Consider the following 18,919-nt stretch of genomic DNA (forward strand, 5'->3'; position numbering starts at 1 on the left):
AATCTCCAGGAACATTGAAAAAAATAGAAAAGCCAATATAACGAATGTGCCGGTACCCTCGTCGGTATTTCTACCTGCAACTTCCAAGTCCTCAAGAATTCGAGTTTGACAATTTTATCTCAAGAGAAACGAAGGTCCATTCGCGCTGAAGGGGCTGTTACTTCCGGGTTCGAGGAAATTCAAAACTTTGAAGAAAACGTAAAACGTAGAAAGATACGACTGTAGTCGGCGATCAGGAATCTCAGAGTTCTCAAGGATTGTTTCGCAAGGATAGTCACGTGACCGTGTGAGGAATACGAGTCCTTTGAAAAGCTAGGGCAAGAACATCCTAATTCCTTCAAGAAGTTTTCGTATGAATTTGCACTAAACTAAAATGTCGTTTTAAAGTAAAAGGTCCATCGGGATGGGTTTAGAGATGCTGATCTTCGTCCTTTCTTCCTGATTCTTCTAATTTCTTCACGTTGATACTTCAGCACTCGTTCCCTGTATACCAGCGTGAAGCCGTTTACCTGCAGTAGTGTCAGCTGATAAAAAAAGGACGCGGCTAAGGATAAGAGTAGGAGGGATGACGGGGGAGATAAGGGTTTGTGAAAATGGCGAAAACACGAGGAGGATGAAAATAGAGAGGAAGTAGGTAAAACATATAAGAGTTTCGGTTGGTGGGGTGGTACCAGGAGTAGTCGGGGGGTGGTTTCTGGTTCCAGGGGTTGGAATCCCACAGACTCGAACCATGAACGAAGTGCACTCATCTGCATGTCTCTTGCACGATGCATCACGAATTCCACTGCCACGAGCATCCAGCATCCGAGAATTGACATCTCTCTTTTTTCTCCTATTTCATCCACCTTTAGCATCGCCTCTCTGGCTCTCCTTTTATGCACTCCTGCTTTCGCTATCAAATATTGAGTCGTGCGAATGCAAATTTGACAAGCAGATATACATATAGGCTTTTCAGCCTCGCAGACATTTGACACGTTCGGTACGTTCCGGAGTGCGCGTCGCTTTCGGCGCAGAGCTTCTGAATCGCGAATCGCGCGCTGAGATATTCGAATGGCAGACCGTGGGAAAATAAGAGCGTCGTTCCTGTGCGATTTTACAATCTGGTGCGCGACGTCGTCATTCTGAGTTATCCTGTGAATTACTAAGTTTACCTCAGGGGTCAATGCTGTGACACGGGTTACTGAACTCTTTAATAAATAAGGCATTGACGATGCGTTTTCAAGACTGAGTGGATTATGCTTCGGGACAATAATGTTTATAAGATAATGCCTACGTAAGGATAATACAGATCGTAAATCTGAGGAAGACTTTTGGAAACGGATAATGGAATTTCGGCGAACTTTGTGAACGTTATCGGTAAAGTATTAGTGATAAAAGTAAATCTTGAGAGTATGGATTAAATCGGTTTTTTATTAAAGAAAGATACTGTCGAAGGGATACAAGATAACAAGATAACGAGATAACAAATAAATAAATAACTCTGCGATCATAAAGAAATCATTGTAATTGTGGAAAATCAATTAGGAGTCCGGCCCGACGTATCCACGTATTTAGGGAATCGCACGGAAGAAGGTCCATCGATAATTATAATAAAATAAAATAATTACGTGAAATTCACAAAGATACAATCCTGCCAAATGAAATTACGAAGGATTCACTGTCATTTTCCTGATATATCCTCGATATTTGAATACACCGACATAATAAAATTATAATCATCAGAGAAGATCATATTGTCCCGTCGAAGTAAAACGAGGAGATTTTACATCTAAATCATAAAAAATGGCGATGGTTATATCACCGCGCAGTAAAATAGTCACTCTGTGTCTCCTAATCGGCATTGGGACGTTGGCAGCACTGATAATAACTGGAGTGATAAGTATCTGGCAGAAGAGCGAAGAAAAGTCACAACCGTCAGGGTCAAAGGTGGTTAGCAGCAGATTGCAACAGTTCACGGGTTACACGGCTACGAAGCACGTAAGTCCAATAAGGCTGGGAAATAGGGAATTCTTTTTCCTTTTCTAGAATTCGAAAGTGCGATACACATTCATAGGCGGAATTGGTTGCCCGGTAAAACTGCCACGTGGAAATTAGCAGCGCTCTTTGAGAATCGAATTCCGATTGGATTTCACGTCGAGCGAGTTTGCCGACAGTTCGACCGTTCCAGCTTCCAGCACACGAGGTCTTGGAGGTTCGAGGGTTCAAAAGATTCGCGTTCGTATACGGGGACTTATTCATCGGTGTGGAATGACACGAGCGCACGTGTGCAACGTGCGCACGTGTGGGAATAAGTTAGCTTCGATGCAGCTCGACTAACTTCTAACTCAGTTAGAACCCTCGACCAGTGAAACTGTCCTGCCCTGCTCTCCATGACTCTGCGAAACCCTTGCTTGTAAAACCCTTCCACCCTTCCGTCCTTTTACCCTCTACACTGCATGCATATTAATATGCAATAATGTCGGATACGCAAGCATCGTGTAATTATGAAAAGGACATGCAACTGGTCCACGTAAATTACAGCTTGCAGATTTAGTTACAATTGTGCTGATTATTTCAGTGAGGGAGAGGGTGAAAAGGGGGTAGAAGGATAACTCTGAGAATTTTATCAACAAAAAAAAAATGAATTTTCATCTTTTGAAAAATCGTAATCTCTTTTCAAGGACTTCTCGGAATACTCTACTCCGCACGAGTAAAAAAAAACTGTACGTCACTAAGTGCTGCTCGTTTCACCCAACCGAAGTCATTCCCGTAATATCCTGATTTTCCTCCCTGACGAAGTTCACCTCAGAGAAGAAATGCTTTTCAAGACGTAAATCATTCAGAATGGAATTTCGAAAAACGGTAGTCTACGTGAAATCGTAGAAAAGCTACCGGGTAATCCAAATCGCTTTAGCCGAGCGACTCACGACCATCGGATAATGTATTCCTACGCTAAAGTATAAAAGGGGGAAGGTGTATTTTTCCAAACGACTTTCTTTTCAAATTGAAGTGGTGACTCGGTTGAAGCTACCAAGTCAGAGCTGCTAAACAGAAGAATATCTTCGTTGTTTTTTTTCCATAAGCCCAGCATCCCTTGAACTGTATCAAGAACAAAAGTAAGACCTTTTAGCACGTGGCCACGATCTGACCCAAACATGTTCAATCTTTTATTATTTTTGTTCTACCTCCCCCCGACAATATCACAACGAAGTAAAAAGAATTTAAAAAATGCACATCCAAAATGGTCGTCGTAAAATCTGACTGATGAGCTTCAACTGTACCTCCCTCTATCTCTCAACAGATACACGTAATCCCTGCAGGAAGTGGCATTTGCGAAGCGTCACGGAACAATGAGTTAACGTTGGGGACAAATTGCTCCAGGCTCCCAGGTCCACAGTTCCTAGTTCTTCCCCTTGCTCGTGTTCCACCCGCGACACTCCTGGAAACGTAGACTTTCTCAAACTACGATATCATACGGATCTTCCCCATATCCTCACAGCGCTACCGACGCGTCTATCTAGTCCCGTACTTCGAGTGTCTCCACTTCCTTCCTTCCTTCCTTCCTTCCTTCCTTCCTTCCATCCTTCCTCCTCCCTACCCCTTCCTTACCCCTAGAACAAATGCACGGCAGATACTATCTAGGGTATGGCTCCAGCATCAACTTGCATCACGAATGCACCTGGGAAAACCACGTTGACACAACTGACACTACGGTTCGCTAAACAGCGCGGTCCAATTTCCTGAAGTTGGCCGCAGGAAGTGCAAGCCACTCGGCCAAACTCCTATGATGAATTGTCATCGTGGCTTTTGGCAAGTTTGCGTTTTTACTATCGAGAGGAAAATTTGTTTCTATATTCTGGCTATGGTAATGGAAGATATTACTCATCTACGGTAACGTTATACCTACGTATGCAGCTCGGAGTCATATATGCAGATACATAATACATTCACCTAGTAAATTATAGCCTCTCCCTCCACTGCTATACGAACTGCTGCACATGCAGTCGCTTCAAGTTTGTTCCCGAGTTGTCCAATCACGTCGAACTCCGTGAGACGTACCGAGAAGACTGATCCTTCGAGTCCTGTGGGATCAATGGCTAGAAGGTACAGGTCCTGTTATCGGATGGGGAGTCCAACGTTCATTATAATAATCGCATATGTGGGACCTGGACGTTATTGCTTGGAGTACGTTGTACCAGATGCAGCTGCGAATGGGCAAACACGAGGCGGGAGGTAGACGATTCCCTAAGGAGAAGAGGAACGACGTCAGTTGATTTCCCAGAATTTCCAACACCCTATATATAAATGAATGGAACGATTTTTTAAAAATCCTCATAGTATTCGGGAGTGGTCGTAAGAGAGAAAAAAAAATTTTTCCCGACCGACAGGACGTCAATAAATAGAAGGTTACGAAAGCCTCGTCTTCAATTCCATGCGACGTGCTGTCAGCTCTTCCGTCACACGTGTGCACACGTGTCTCTATATGCTCGTACGATGTATGCTTGCATAATTTATTCGGCTGATGCATGTATGCGCATTACGCCATGACTGGAATTAACGGTTCCTGTTTACCGCAAATGAATTGCTATAATTATCAGTGCGACCAAACGAGTTAGACTTACGAAGCCCTGAAACAGGAACGGGTCAAGGCGAGACGTGGGTCGGTAATATTGATATAATTTTTTTTTTCTATAAAAAGATTGCACAAGAGTTCACCCAGTACTCGTTTTTTTATATTTTTCAATAGGGGCAATTGGACTTCTACTTTGATATTACGTCACGTACTTTGACGGGTTCTCGTAAATTTTTAATAGTCGCATGTTGTATTTATACGAAAGCAAGCAGTATAGTGGCATTACCTGATGAGAAGTACTGGAACCAGACTAGCACTCGGGTCCATTTTAATATCGTATAGAGATTCTGCCTTTGAACAGACAGTGATACTTGCCCCTCTCTCTCTCTCTCGTATATAAATTGTATAAAAATATTACACGTCCTCAAAATTTGTTGAGTTTTCAACGCAACGCACTGACGAATAGCTTATCTCCCTGATGCGGAGAAATTTCGTTGCATGACAAATTGCACAAAGGCCAGGAGTAGTTGAAATTCGAAGCTGCAGCTTAGAATAGCAGGAGGTATAATTTTCATCTGCTAGATATTTTAAGGATCCTAGAGAATAAAGAGTAAAGTCTCTGCGATTGAAGGTGTCTGGCTGGTCATGCGAAATAAGGGATGAATTTTGGCACGTCGTTAGCAGGTGCGAGCGTAGCTGCTCGCCTCACCAAAGTGTCGAGGTTTGACGAGCTGCTGATTCATAAGTCAAACCTCGGCGCCGCACGCCAGGCCTGCCAACCGGGCGCCTTGGCACGTACACGGAACGGCCGAGACTGTCTGCCTGAATCGAAACTTAAATGTTCATGATAGGCGCGAATGAGAAACCAATGAGGCCCTCGGAAGGTTCGATCGAAATAACGTGGCTTACGTATTGATCAGGTGTTAGTATCGATCAGTCAGGCTGCTTGGGCAGCCTCGTTATAATTTCGAGTATCCAGTCACTCAGCGATTTATTACACTAATCAAATTCTACCGGCATATCCTTCATTATAATGGAAGGAAGTCCTTCGATAAAGTCGAAGCCAGTCTTGGTCGTTCAAGAATTAAGGTATCGAGTATCACGTTGAGCGATTAACGTCTGTTAAATTTTCGGCTGTACAGTCCGCGACAGAATTATGCATAAGGATCAAATTTATTTATATATTATGTTCCTCCGTGAGCGATTGTCGATTCAGCTTGTGCGGCGAAATAAGTCTTGGAGACGTGCCGTAAGCCTGTCGCACTGATGAAATACCAAAGGACCAAGCGACCCGGCGAGAGGCCTCGCGAGGTGCCAGGATCGAGATATTGTCTTTTGGCGGGAGGCTTAGGAGGGAGAGGAGGACCCTCGGATATTTGTTCATTCAATTGTCGCGCAATGTGTTTTTCGACTCGTTGAGCCAATATCAGCTACTTCGTGTCAATAGAAGAAATTCAGAAGGCCTCGGGCCTGAGGTGTCTCATTCTGTATATCTTGGCACTTACGCGATAGACGCGATAGATGGGAGCTTATGTTTACGAGAGTAAGAAAAAGGGAAAGGAAGAGGGCAGGGAGAATAAATACACGAGGATTTCGTTTATGGAAAGTGCAGCATAAATTGAATTAGCATCGGGCTGCAGGAATCGAATAAGAAAAATAAAGAATTCCCTTGGTCGCTGTGTAATGGAAGAGACAGCGTAGAAAAATGAAAGGGCTTCGTGAGGCAACCCGATCTCTGGACGCTTTTGCTTAATTAACAGAGATCTTAACGCGAATCCAATAATTCCCGTGTTGAAACGGTGCGAGGTATTATGCAATGTAATAGCTGGGACGCGGTCTACTAATTAACTTTTCGCAAAATTATAGAAGCAGTTCGCGGGAGACTGGGAGAACGAAGAGCTTACAGTTATGTGATTATATGGATATTTTTTGTTGGATAGGGGTAAAAGCAATATCGGCCTGATCCTGATTTTCCAATTAAAGTCCTGAAACGAAGAGTATTTATTGTATCAAATGACAATTACGTAATCCGCAATTGAACGAGTCTGCAAGCCACTCGTGCGTTTGCTACGTAAATTGCATTAGGATAATATTATCTGTCGACGCTGATCGATAAGCGATTCAACTTTATAGACCATTCGCGTTGTCGAGTTTATAAGCGTAATGCATTATTTTGTAAAATTCCCGCTGGTAAAATTCTCTGTGTAATTAATGAAATGATATAGAGAAACTTTGGATGTTCGTTTCGACGCCCTAAAATAGACCCATGTATCCGGATATACATATTTAGTGCATTTCTGAGTAATCGGACCAAGTTAATATTCATTAGCCTGAAAATTTCATTTCACGACGCGACGGGCCGGATTGTGAAAATAATCTCTCACATTTTTAGATATGTTTCGAATGCAAGTCTGACGGCATTGAAGATGACATAGACAATTTACGAGTAAATTAATACATGGAGAAAAAGCACACCGAATGAAAATAGTTACGTATGGAAATTGTTCGACCCAGCAAAATTTTTTCTATAAAAATGTGAAATAAAAGTTTTAAAAAAGTACTATTATTCACTAATCGAAACTAATGATACCATGAAAATAGCAATATACATGTACAAGTATGCGGTCCCTGAGTACGTGATCGATTTCAATACGTGGACGGTCCGATTCCATTAAAGTGAAAGAATTGAAAAATCCGTACAATACAAAAAACAGACAGACTAATTTTTTATTTTTTATCCCTCGCAGTGATAACTTCAAATGGCTTACGGTGCACAGATGCTATATTAATTTTCTATGTCGTTCGCCCTTTACCTTCTGTCCACGTGTCACTCGTTAATTAGAGCAGCACGTTGTGTCCCTCGAATATTAATACGAGCACGAGTGTTCGTTTTACGAATCCAAAAAGTGTACGTCTGGAGGAATTAGCATTGTTCCAGACATGCGTGCGGGCAATGAATAAAAAAAATTTGAGAAAATTCATGAAAAATCATAATACGATTCGAGAATATTGTGCGTCTGCAATATTGGCTCGTCAAAGAAATCTGCCGATTGGTCCGAGTGCCTATTCTCTCTTGATAGCTTTTCCTTTCTTTCTTGTTCATTAATCAAAAGTTATCCCCTTGACGAGTCCCAACATTTCCAATCTATCCAGTGATATTAACGTTCCCCTATTTATACCGCAAATGATGCTGTCGAGTGTCCAGTCATTCCAACGATATAATGTAACACAGTAGTAGTAATAATAATAAGAATAAAGAGAATAGAAATTTCAGCCGCAGCTCAAGTAACATAAATCTTTCTTGAGAATATGAACAAACGTGACCGAACAATAGGTAAAATAAGCGAAATGAATATTATTACGTTTCGCGAATAATAATTCGCAGTCTCGCCTTGTATTCTATCTGTATCGTGTAAATATTACAGAGCATTCAGAAAAACGGCGCATCCAACGACGCCATAATGAAACAATACCCAGCGCGTGTTTCTACCTCAGAATTGGGAAGCAGCCCAAATAAACAGCTGCTACCAGCAGTCAAGTCCTTTTAAGTGGGAATGTCTACAGGATACAAAGATTGGAATCAATGCCTGTTGCATTGTTCACGGGATTTCGGTAACGGCAGAGCCAAGTAACGAAGATCCAGATTTTATCTCCATTTATATGAAGAATACCAACAAAATTATTCCAGTGGTTCTCAGCGTCTTCGAACGCAACGAGCTAGCCTCAAATCCTTGGAGACTTCTTGCATCGCGGCGCGATTAAATATGCATGAAGTGCGGCTGTAAAATGCGCAACGTTTAAAAAGTTGAATATGCATAGAGCTACTACAGAAATATGAGCACGGGACCAGAAAGTTACCCACCTTGGAAAATCTATAGGATTTTACTCTAGGTAAACTTTCTATCCCATCCTGCCTCGCGAGGGGTATAACCAGGGTCGCCGTTTTCCTTCACTTCGTTAACTTTCCTTCGGACCTGTATTTCCCTTAATTCCAATTTCAAATCGAATTTGACCATATCCCCACCACCCACAGTCACTCACTCATGCTCGATTTACAGAGTTTACAGTGGCCGGAATGGAATTAGACACGGGTTTTGACTGCGGACAATACTTGTCTCTGAATAGTCGGGCTCACCCTGCATGGGGTTTGCTTTTCATTTTCCACGTACGAGTCCACACGTGTACACCAACGTACAGGTGGTACAACGTAGTCTGGTACGCAGGGACATAATTTTGAAACAAATGAATGGCGGCTTCTAATGGATTCGCGTTGTTGCGACAGGATTGCAACGTGAACAAAGCTCTTTTCGCGATGCCGACACTGAAATGCAACGATGTCCCACGTACTCCCAATACCGCACGGCTCTATAGTTTATTGAGTTTTCGTAAAAGCTTCGTTATGTTCGGCGGGTTCTCGTTAAAGTGTTCTCGCGGAAATATCGAAAAGGCGCTAATGTGGACGATGCCGAAATATGACGGGGATAAAAAAAAAGAATTATTATTGAGCACCCTATAGATATCGGATTCATAGTAAAAAATTGAGAATGCTTATAAAATCTAATGTAAAATTAAAATCCTAATTTCCCGAAGACTGTTTATGCAATTCCAGGCCGTAAGTCGTCGTCGAGAAAGCAAACGTTGAGTTTAAATATAAAACGTTAGAAGCGGCTAGGATATAAAGCAGAATATATACATATTCCTAGAGAAATTTTTGATCGAATCGACCTAAATTCCTTAATTCCGAATAAATGGCGTCACATCGAGTGGCTCGTGCCGAATTTTCGTACTTTCCATTGAATTCACTTCAGCAGCAGGACTCGCAAGTTTTCCCAGAACACAATAAAAATCCAAGCCTAAATGTAATATCGTGTTACTCCGTAATCAGACAGCATCGATGCCTACGAAGTAGGGATGAAAATAGATAGACTCTATGACATCAATCATAGTCCCGATAAGATCGATAGGATCGACAAGTCGAATCTTAATGATCGATCGAAATCCTTCAAAACTTCGGAGCACGATTTGAATAAAATTTTTTCAAACGATGATTTCATTAAATTATTTCAGAGTACTTTATTTTTTTCCGTCTTATCTGTACATATAGTATACATATACGTGTACTGGTCTTAAGGCCTCGTTCACAACGAAAATACTTGCTAGTACCGTATATACTCTTACTGGTAGACTCTCCCAAGTGGTTCCTCGTCTCTCGCCCTGCGCCTCCCTCTCCTAATCTTTATACTGTTTAGCTTCCGAGCCGACAGACACGCTATAAGACAGTCATCCAGTCATCCAGTCATCTTGTAACAACCGTTCGGGCAGTGCCGGCTGGCTCGGCATTACGAAAGCCCGGGACTCTTCTCCACGTGCTCGAGATCAGATCCCAAGATTACGTGGTCATCTGGAAATCGATCGTTTACCGATTTTCTCGAGAGTTCCACTCGTTACAGCATCCCTCGGGATCACTCTTGGGCAGATTGGACCTCTTAAGATGTTGCTCGTATGGATCCGCGTGTGCCGTTACGTAAAATAAATAGGAAGAAATTCTTGAGTTTTAATCGTTAAAGTTTTCGAAAGTCATGAGGACCCAGCGGCGAAACAATGTGGATAGAACCTAATTGGATGGTTATGTTGCCAAAGTTTAACCCGGGCCATTTTACGTGCCCGAGATTGTCTTTGGTTCATTTTTAAAGTTTTGTGAAATCGTTAAATACTATTAGAGATACGTTACGACGTATCCTTTCTTTTTTGTATCTGGAAATCGTTAAAATTTTTGGAAAATCTCGAAATGACGATCATGATCCAATCTGGAGATTGTGATTTTTTGTAATGTACCACAAGCGATTAAGCGATTTACTGGAGTGAAAAATCTACGAGACTCGTGACTAAAATGACGAATTTTGTAAGCCGAGCAATTCTCTATTATTTTTTGGTTGTTTCTTTAAAGGGCGTCATTCAGTCGCTGAAACTTTATTCCGGCCACCCTCAGGATCTCGTCAAGTGCAGTCGTGATTTTGACGTAAGTATTGTCATTGAGGATGATTAGCCAGCTGATATAGATAAGTAAGTAGAACCTAAACCCAAATGGTAAGTCTAATACAATATAAGCCAATGAAAATATGATAATAGTGGGAAACTTCGTCATCGGTAAAAAAATAAAAATTGGTATCGAAACTATTCGCAGAATGATGACTGGGAAGGATAATTAATTTGCGACAAGCAGCAAAGGTCAAGGTTCGCCATCCCAATGTCCTCAAGTACTGGTTAGGTTGCTTAATTTCATATTCCCAGGAGTCATTTTCACTTAAGGGTATATATTTCGTTCGCAATTAACGACATCTGACTCACGTGACTTTCAGATGCCAATAATACAATTTTACGTGTGAACAACCATATAATATATTCTGCAAGGAGTCCATGACGCTTGAAGTTGCACAAATTTATCTTATAATTATTTTCACACTTACCGGCCGAACTAACAATTTTGGCAATTCCTACAGTATTTCACAAATCATCCAATATATCTGACAATTGATCCACGCGAATTAAAAAATAATCATTATTATCAATATCGAAATGCAAATCATTATAAAATATCAGAGCGAAGCGTTATGGATGTCGCTATCGAGAAAAAAATTTACCTGAATCGTATTTTCTTTCCCCTTTTCGACAAATAAAGCAATAAAACCAGGACCAGTACCATTTACGAGAGTTAATTGACGTGCTTCCTGCTCAGCGTGAATTATTTGTCACGTATCCGTAGCACGAAAAAAAAAATTAAAAAAAAATAAAAAATAGAAAGCACCGATGCATCTGTCCGATCAATAAACAATGCAGCTGTATTTTCATTCGTTAAAAAATAAAACAGCATCCAACCGTACGATTCCTCCCCTCACAAAACGAAAGAAGCAAAGACACCGATTGCACGTGCCTCTGCACGAATAGGTAGATCGACCAATGCCACATGTGTCTCTCCCTCTGTATAACGGTACCGCACCGACATTCCACTTTGACCAGAAAACAAGTAGCACTCGCATAGAAGACACCATGGGAATTTTTCAAGGTGGAGCCATCGACGAGTTATAAATTTCTCTTGAATAATTCAAAGAGCCAAATTGAACGAGGAAGAACGAAGCCAGTCCGAAGCAAAAAAAAAAAAGAAAAGAAAAAAGGTCAAAACGATACTCGTATTCGTCTAGTTATTATGTAATAATAGTGCGTGCACGTATGGGAGTAGCATGTAAGACGACCATGACGTAGTCCACGTGTACTCGAGGGTCTCCATTTATGCCCTTTAATCTGTCTGTTCAAGACACCGTCTTTGGTCTCCACGTATAGATTTCGTAACTGCAGCGAAGCTTTGATGTGGCTGATTGGCATTCTGAAGGTTGGGATACTGCGACCTGACCGTACGTAGAATACTAGCCAAGTATCAGCTAGTAGCTACGTAAATAGACCTGCTAGTACCTACATGGTTCAAAGTCTACGCAAACGTAATACTAATCCTAAGTGGAGCGTGAGGATATGATGAAGACGAGCAAGAGCGACGCGATCAATCGGTATCGTGAATACCGATCATGAATTGAAAAAAGAAGAATCGAAAAGGAGGGGAGAGGGGGGGGCGGGGATGCTCGAACAAAATGCTATTCGCCATCTGCACAAGCGATCCGATCCTCTTTCATCCGCAGGACCATCTGGACCGATGGCAATAATAAATACCGATTCAGTCAATGTTCTAGAACATTGACGATCCGTATACGTAATTAGACCTAGAGTTCAAAGAAGAGAAGCTAAGGAATCTGGAGATATTGAATGGCCGCGAAAGGATCTTTTCGAGGGACCTTGTTAATCATGCGAACCGCCCTCGAGTTTGCTTAGTCTGGCTCCCGATTGCCGGAGCTGGGGTCCACTAAATATATTGAGGGCCCCTATCCTGACACGTGATCGTTATGCGTCTCGGTCCGCCTTCTACTGGGTGGTACAAATATATGGGACGACTCTTTCAACGGTTTTAAATTACAAGAGTGACTTTACTTGGCGTCTTTCATTTTTTTCGGAGCACTGCCTATAGCTAGTCAAGTAAATCATGTCTGATCGGTGTCCTCGTCTTTTTTTTTGAGATTCGGTATAGTTTTCACGTCTGGAGGATTATTTTAGACGGACGATCTGGCCTGCGGAGACGGTCGATGACTTTATTTATAAATCCATATAACATCTTTACGAAATCGCTGGAAGTTTTTCTATTTTTGTATACGAACGTGTATTTTTTTATCTCTGCTTAAATAATTTTAAGAAATTCGCAGATCCTCCGCCTGAACTTCCCGCTGGTATACGTATACAGATATACTACTGTTTATTTGAGCTCAATGGAATAACGGATATCGTAAGGAATTATTGGAATATCGACATCATTAGTTACGGCAATTTCCTGTCCGGGTACGACCGTAGATACCAATTTATTTATGGCGTCTCGTACGCGGTTCCACTTTGATAGTCCTCGCTCTATTGGACGAGAGAATTTCATTAAAGAATACCAGCTAAGTTAACCACGTAGACACTTTGCTCTGTCATAGAATTAGTCGGCCAATTAGCCACGGAATACTTAATCAGTCGTAGCCCGAGCAGTAAAAGTAGCAAGATAAAGCAGAGCTGAGGAATAAGAGGTAAAAGATAAATATCCGATTACAGATTATCCCATTAAATCTGAGGAGCGTTTACGCGATCGCTTTATCCCATTACACTTTTTCAATTTTTTGTTTGAAATTTTTTTAGCCCAGAGCCAGAGGCTTCAAAAATCCAGAAACTCTAGTTAATAACGATAATCAAATGTCCAAAGATTCTGCAGGCGAGACCGTGTAGGAATGCATACGAAAATGAATGGGTCTCGGTGGGCCTCAAAGGGCCCGTTTATAAGGATCGGCCTTCTCGATTGTTATCGCGTCGCGACGCCCTGCGAGGGCGTGAAAATTGAACGGTTCGAAATACGAGCGCTATGTGGATACTCTGCCGGGTATTTTTGGTTGAGGAATAAAACGAATGAAAACTAAAAGTAACTAAATAAAAAGTGAACATAAATGATCAGCGCCTCCAAGTCCCCGGGAAGGATGGGCCTTAAGCAATTTAAATATCCCAAGGCGGGACTCGAGTCCTCTCCAATGACTCGGTATAATCATCGCACGTGAGTGAGCTCCGTGTGGCAACCGAAAAATCAAGGAACCGTCAAGTCGAGAACAAACGGAACGAATTAACAACGTAAAAGTCCTATCTTTCATTTTCGATTTTGATTCTAGTTTTCAAATCGTTCGAGCCTCTCTACGCTCTTTGCTCTTTACTCGAACGGCCAAATGCTAGTTCGAAGCCCAGGGCGAGGGGGAGAGGAGAGGAGAGAAATTTAATTTCATGGAACGTTAAGTACGCCTCTGGCTTCCAACTAAAAAGGGGGATGCAAAGTGGCACTGGAAGATTCTCATCTTACCATCGAGTATTGAGATAATAAATATAAGGAAAAAAAGACATTTCGACAAAACGTCAGATATCAAACTGATTTTTGTTAATTATTTTATTTTGACAGGTATAATCGAGGGCTTTTGTAATTACAATTCGACAATTTTGCTGGAAATTTGCTAAGTATATACGTGTGCTCTTATGGCAATAACTTGCTGTTCGAATTCCTCGCAAAATTGAAACGCACTGGAATTTTTAGCATGAACGAGGAAACTATTGAGTGAGTTCATTAGTAATGGGAAGTAGTTTAAATGCCTTGGAAAATCGTTTACTCGCTATCGAATCGTTTATTATTTTTTTATAAACTGGCGAATCTGTACCACTATATCTTTTACAAGTCGTATACCCCTCGTTCTCCACGTGGAAAAAAATTAAAAAATTTCCGAAGAGAATCAATGATTCCCGAATTACGAAAATTCGCATATACCATTGAATCTGAAATGTCATCTTTAATCAATGCCTTATCAATATCGGATAACATGAAAATTAATATTACCTAATCGATACGAATAATTATTAATGCCAACCCCCCCTCCCAAATATCCATAAACCTTAATTTATTTCCACCTATAATTTACACGTTAATTTTATACTTTTCTTTTGTCCTTATAGTTCTTTCCAGGATCCGGCTCGGGTGATTATAACTCGAGCGAGGGCTCGGGTGATCTTTCCGATGACGATCAGGTAGCAATAAAATTCGCAGCAATTAATAAAAGCATCGTTCACACGAGCAGTGTGAATTTTTCTAAAAAAATTTAATTCGCAAAAAATAAAAAATTCTATACTATTTCTAACCGCCTGTTAAATCAGTAGTAATTGTGCTGTTATTTAATTTTGCTTGAGACTTACTATGACGTCCGTATACACGCTATAGGCTGTTGCTGTGATTGCGTATACATGTGCGTGTGCCTGTGCGCGTGCGTATTTTGAGATTATAAGAAAAATTAACTAAACAGTTCTCCGCCTGTAATCCGATCCCTTTTACGTAACGTTGTAGAACGCCACACGTACCTATGTTCTCCACGGATGAATTCCCTCGCGAGTAATATTGGAATATCAGCTAATCGATTCCGAGGGAACGTTCTGTGGTCGCCCGGTTACAGCTTGCGGGAAATCTGAATCCGTACGAACGGATTCCGCCGCCTGTACCGGCGCGTGCGATACACGCGTAATACCCGAATCGTTGCATTGTCCCGATACGGACTATACTCACCGTATGTAAAATTTTCGCGAACAAGAATGCGAAATGTTTATTGCCGTAATTACGATTCTTCAGTGCTTAAACGTATATTTTTTGAAAAACCTGTCGCACAAGATGGCGCTGCACATGGATCGTTTCGACCTTGAATTATTGGCGTTTGTCGACTTAACGCAGATTGCAAGTGAAACCGGATGTACGGAAGGATATACTTCCGTTTGGAGAAAATATTGTCAAAAATTAATTATATACGCAAAGAACGTGCGTTTCCCCTATACATGTATTATATAGATAGATATTATACGAAATTACGCAAAAGAATCGGAATCGATTCGCGCGTTCAATCGTATTAAACTGACACGCGTGTGTGGCTGAGGCGTGAATTGCATTGTGAATATGTAATCGTATGGCAAAAGCATTACGCGTTTCGAACTTAATGCGGTTTCGTTATTCAAACGAATTTCTCGATACCAACAAACAGAATCAGAGAAATTGCGGGATGAAGATATTATTATTATTGAGCAATTTAGAACGGAGCCGTTATTCTACAGCGGCATATATTGTACATACGATTATTATATTCGTACGATAAGATTATCGGATACCATGAAATTAGGAGATATTTCAAGAACCAGCTCGTAAAGGGGGAACCTCAAATTATTTTGGAGTACCGTCGTTCACGGGTTACGTAGGTGCAACAGTTTTGGTACAAGGAAAAAAAAAGGAAACGTAGATGCGATCCGAGGGTTCTTGGGGAATGCAGGAACATATGTGGAGCATGGTTTTTGTTATCGGGCAACAACACTCGACGAATGTTCGAGGGGACACTTTTGTCCCAGACTATCCAGAGCACAGTGATCTAGGTGGATGCTGGATGCGAGAGAGCGAGAGAGAGAGAATGAGTTTCTGGCTGTACAGAGCGTGTCTAACAGGAGGTTTTCTTACGTCTTGTGTCTTACGTGTCTCTCTAGTACTAACGGCTCGTACTCGTGAAGATGAGTGCTTTTAACGTCTTAACCCAGCGCTGCTGCCACGGCTTCAAACTGTCTCTACGTGTCGTCCGTGGATGTGTATCGTTTTTCTGTTCTCTCTACTATGTTCTTTGCCCAAGCGAAAGAAAGCGGGACTTATGAAAGACCGAATGGGAAGCATTAATATGGTACGTGTAACTTTTTTCAGTTTGGTAGAGACAATTACGAGGATGAAGAGGGTAACAAGCCTCCGCCATTTATTACCCCACCACCACCTAATCCAGAATGTAAGTTCAAGTGGACAATGTTTGGGACGATAGGGGTAGTCACGTGATTGACTTCTTATTTTACATCGACAGCCAAGGGACCAAAGGGTGATAAGGGAGACAAGGGTGATAAGGGGGAGAGCGTCAGAGGTCCACCTGGACCTCCGGGTCCTCCCGGGACAGGATATGATCCCAACGACGAAGTAAGGGTCAATGATTATCCGAAACATTTGAAATAGAGAGGAAAACGATGTGCTGATCTTTATTATAGGATTTCCCGATGAAACTACCGATGGGTCCAGCAGGACCCAAGGGTGAGCCTGGAAGCTGCACCTGTAACGCGACAGAAATAATGGCCTCCTTCACACTACCAAAAATGCTACAAGGTCCGAAGGGTGAGCCGGGATTACCTGGAAAGGAAGGCAAACAAGGGCAAATGGGTTTGACGGTACGTGAAGTTAAGTAATTCCGTTTAGTCTCCGAATGAACTTTTTAAAAATCAATGCTTAAAGAATTCTGCCTCTAGCTGAGCTTGTCGAAGGTCAGACCCCTTAAAAGAGACTTTATGCCATGACTCATTGAATTGCATGAAATTAGGGAGCCGCGGGGCCACCGGGCGAACGAGGACAGCAAGGTCCTCCGGGTGCAAGAGGCGACAAAGGTGACCTAGGAACAACGGGACCAGAAGGTCCGCAAGGTCAAAAAGGTGAACCAGGAAGAGATGGGGTACCAGGGGAAAAGGGGGCGCAGGGTCCACCTGGCCCACCAGGGAAAGGAGAATTTTCCGGTCATGACGTAAGTATAATTGTAACCATGACAAAGACGTGAAACCGGATTAAAACAGAACTCAGACGCACTGCTGCACCTGATTTCAACCTACAGCCCTTCATTCGCGAAATGCAAAAACCCGCCATTCCGGAAGGATATGCTGGAAATAAAAAATAGCACACTGAGAATCACTTATCATGATCCTCGTCGTCTACTCTTCTTCCGTGCATCTCCTCTCTTTATCTATCTTGTCTTGATGCAAACAGTCATTATAACGTTACGGACCGATGCACGTGGCAGGGGATTAGTTTCCTTGGTGATCCAGATTCCTTCGAGATATTGCTGGCTAAGGAATTCCTCTAGAAGAAATCTCCACGAATAAGGAACATTGTCAATTTCCCAGCGGGATTATGGAAAGCAATTTCGCAACATCTACGTAGGCCAATTGAACCGACGGGTGTCGCGATGTTACGTCCCCAGAACGTAACAGAAAAGTCTTCTTTTCAAATGAAAACTTTCGGAAAACTTTTATCGAGATGGAAAATTTTACAAGACCTAAAACTTCACGTGGATCTCTGATTTTCGTTGCGACTTGGGAAATAATCGTCCGTCAATTCGTTAACGTAATTCATCATCGCGAGAGAGAGTTCTACCGAGATTTTCATTTTAAATCCTTTGAGAGCGAGTAACGAAGAATTGCTTCAGCGATTCCTGTAAATCTTCCACCAGAATTCGGATCTCGTCTCGTTAGCGCTATTATATTTCAAGTTTCACGATGAACCAGGATAGTCGAATCATCTGTAACTTGTATAGATTCCGAGGGAATGTTCAACTTTGACAATTACTTAATGGATCTTCGTTCGATGACTTTGTTTGAACTTCTCGTTTGAGCGTGCACACTAATGTTGAGCTTCGTGCGACCGTAGTTGATGCTGAACCTGTATGGACGGCATTCCATTACATCTTAGGTTTACAAACAACCGACTGACAATGTATCTCTCTGATCTAATCAATCAGACAATACCATTCATTTATCCTATCTAACACATGCAGCCTAGCTGGAAACCACGAAGCATCTATAGAGTAAGTAAAAGGGGAGGGAAGACAGGAAGTAATTCCATTGTACATCAAAATTTAGGGTATTAATTTATAAATGGATATTTCGAAAGAGCTATTGTTACATTGTTAGGCGGAAGGAATCACGATGAGGCCTGGGCTACCGGGTCAGAAAGGGGATGCAGGTACCCCAGGAAGCACAGGACCCAAGGGCGAGCCAGGAATATCAGGTTCGAAGGGCGTGAAAGGCGAACCAGGACTGAAAGGATCCAAAGGAGATCATGGACAGAATGGTCCCGTGGGTTTACAAGGATTCAAGGGAGAGCCTGGTGCTCCGGGTGCGCCAGGGGTACCTGGTGCACCAGGAGAGAACGGTAAACCAGCGGAAAAGGGTGCGAAGGGCGACTCTGGCCCCGAAGGAAAGCCAGGCCCCCCGGGACCTGCTGGGCCTCCTGGAACGGGTGGACTGAATGTAGGAGACATAGGTAAAATCAGAGCACCTGTAATCAAATGTGTCAACCCCTCATGATTTAAGCACTTGGAACAGTTACCACCACTTTTCCCTTTTACACTGGCTGAAAACATTCAAGAGAGTTCGTTTAAT

The 18,919-nt window shown here is 42.1% G+C and overlaps 1 protein-coding gene across 11 annotated transcripts in view; it reads left to right on the forward strand.

Annotated features, from left to right (window-relative positions):
• Window positions 1-18,919, forward strand: part of LOC107264658 (collagen alpha-1(XVIII) chain) — a 51,006-nt gene that overhangs the window by 28,228 nt on the left and 3,859 nt on the right. For 6 of the 11 annotated variants that reach the window (XM_015733146.2, XM_015733148.2, XM_015733153.2 and 3 more), the window contains exons 5-12: window positions 10,500-10,571; window positions 14,669-14,740; window positions 16,434-16,512; window positions 16,585-16,694; window positions 16,763-16,939; window positions 17,089-17,286; window positions 18,313-18,342; window positions 18,449-18,800. In XM_015733146.2, the coding sequence (XP_015588632.1) occupies window positions 10,500-10,571; window positions 14,669-14,740; window positions 16,434-16,512; window positions 16,585-16,694; window positions 16,763-16,939; window positions 17,089-17,286; window positions 18,313-18,342; window positions 18,449-18,800 (1,090 nt within the window). Of the gene's footprint in view, window positions 1-806; window positions 1,978-10,499; window positions 10,572-14,668; window positions 14,741-16,433; window positions 16,513-16,584; window positions 16,695-16,762; window positions 16,940-17,088; window positions 17,287-18,312; window positions 18,343-18,448; window positions 18,801-18,919 lie in introns of those variants that run through there. The other 5 variants (XM_015733149.2, XM_015733150.2, XM_015733156.2 and 2 more) reach the window with 3 other exon arrangements.

The sequence above is a fragment of the Cephus cinctus genome, unplaced genomic scaffold (assembly GCF_000341935.2).
Source record: "Cephus cinctus unplaced genomic scaffold, Ccin1 Ccin1_scaffold0189, whole genome shotgun sequence".
Lineage (NCBI taxonomy): Eukaryota > Metazoa > Arthropoda > Insecta > Hymenoptera > Cephidae > Cephus > Cephus cinctus.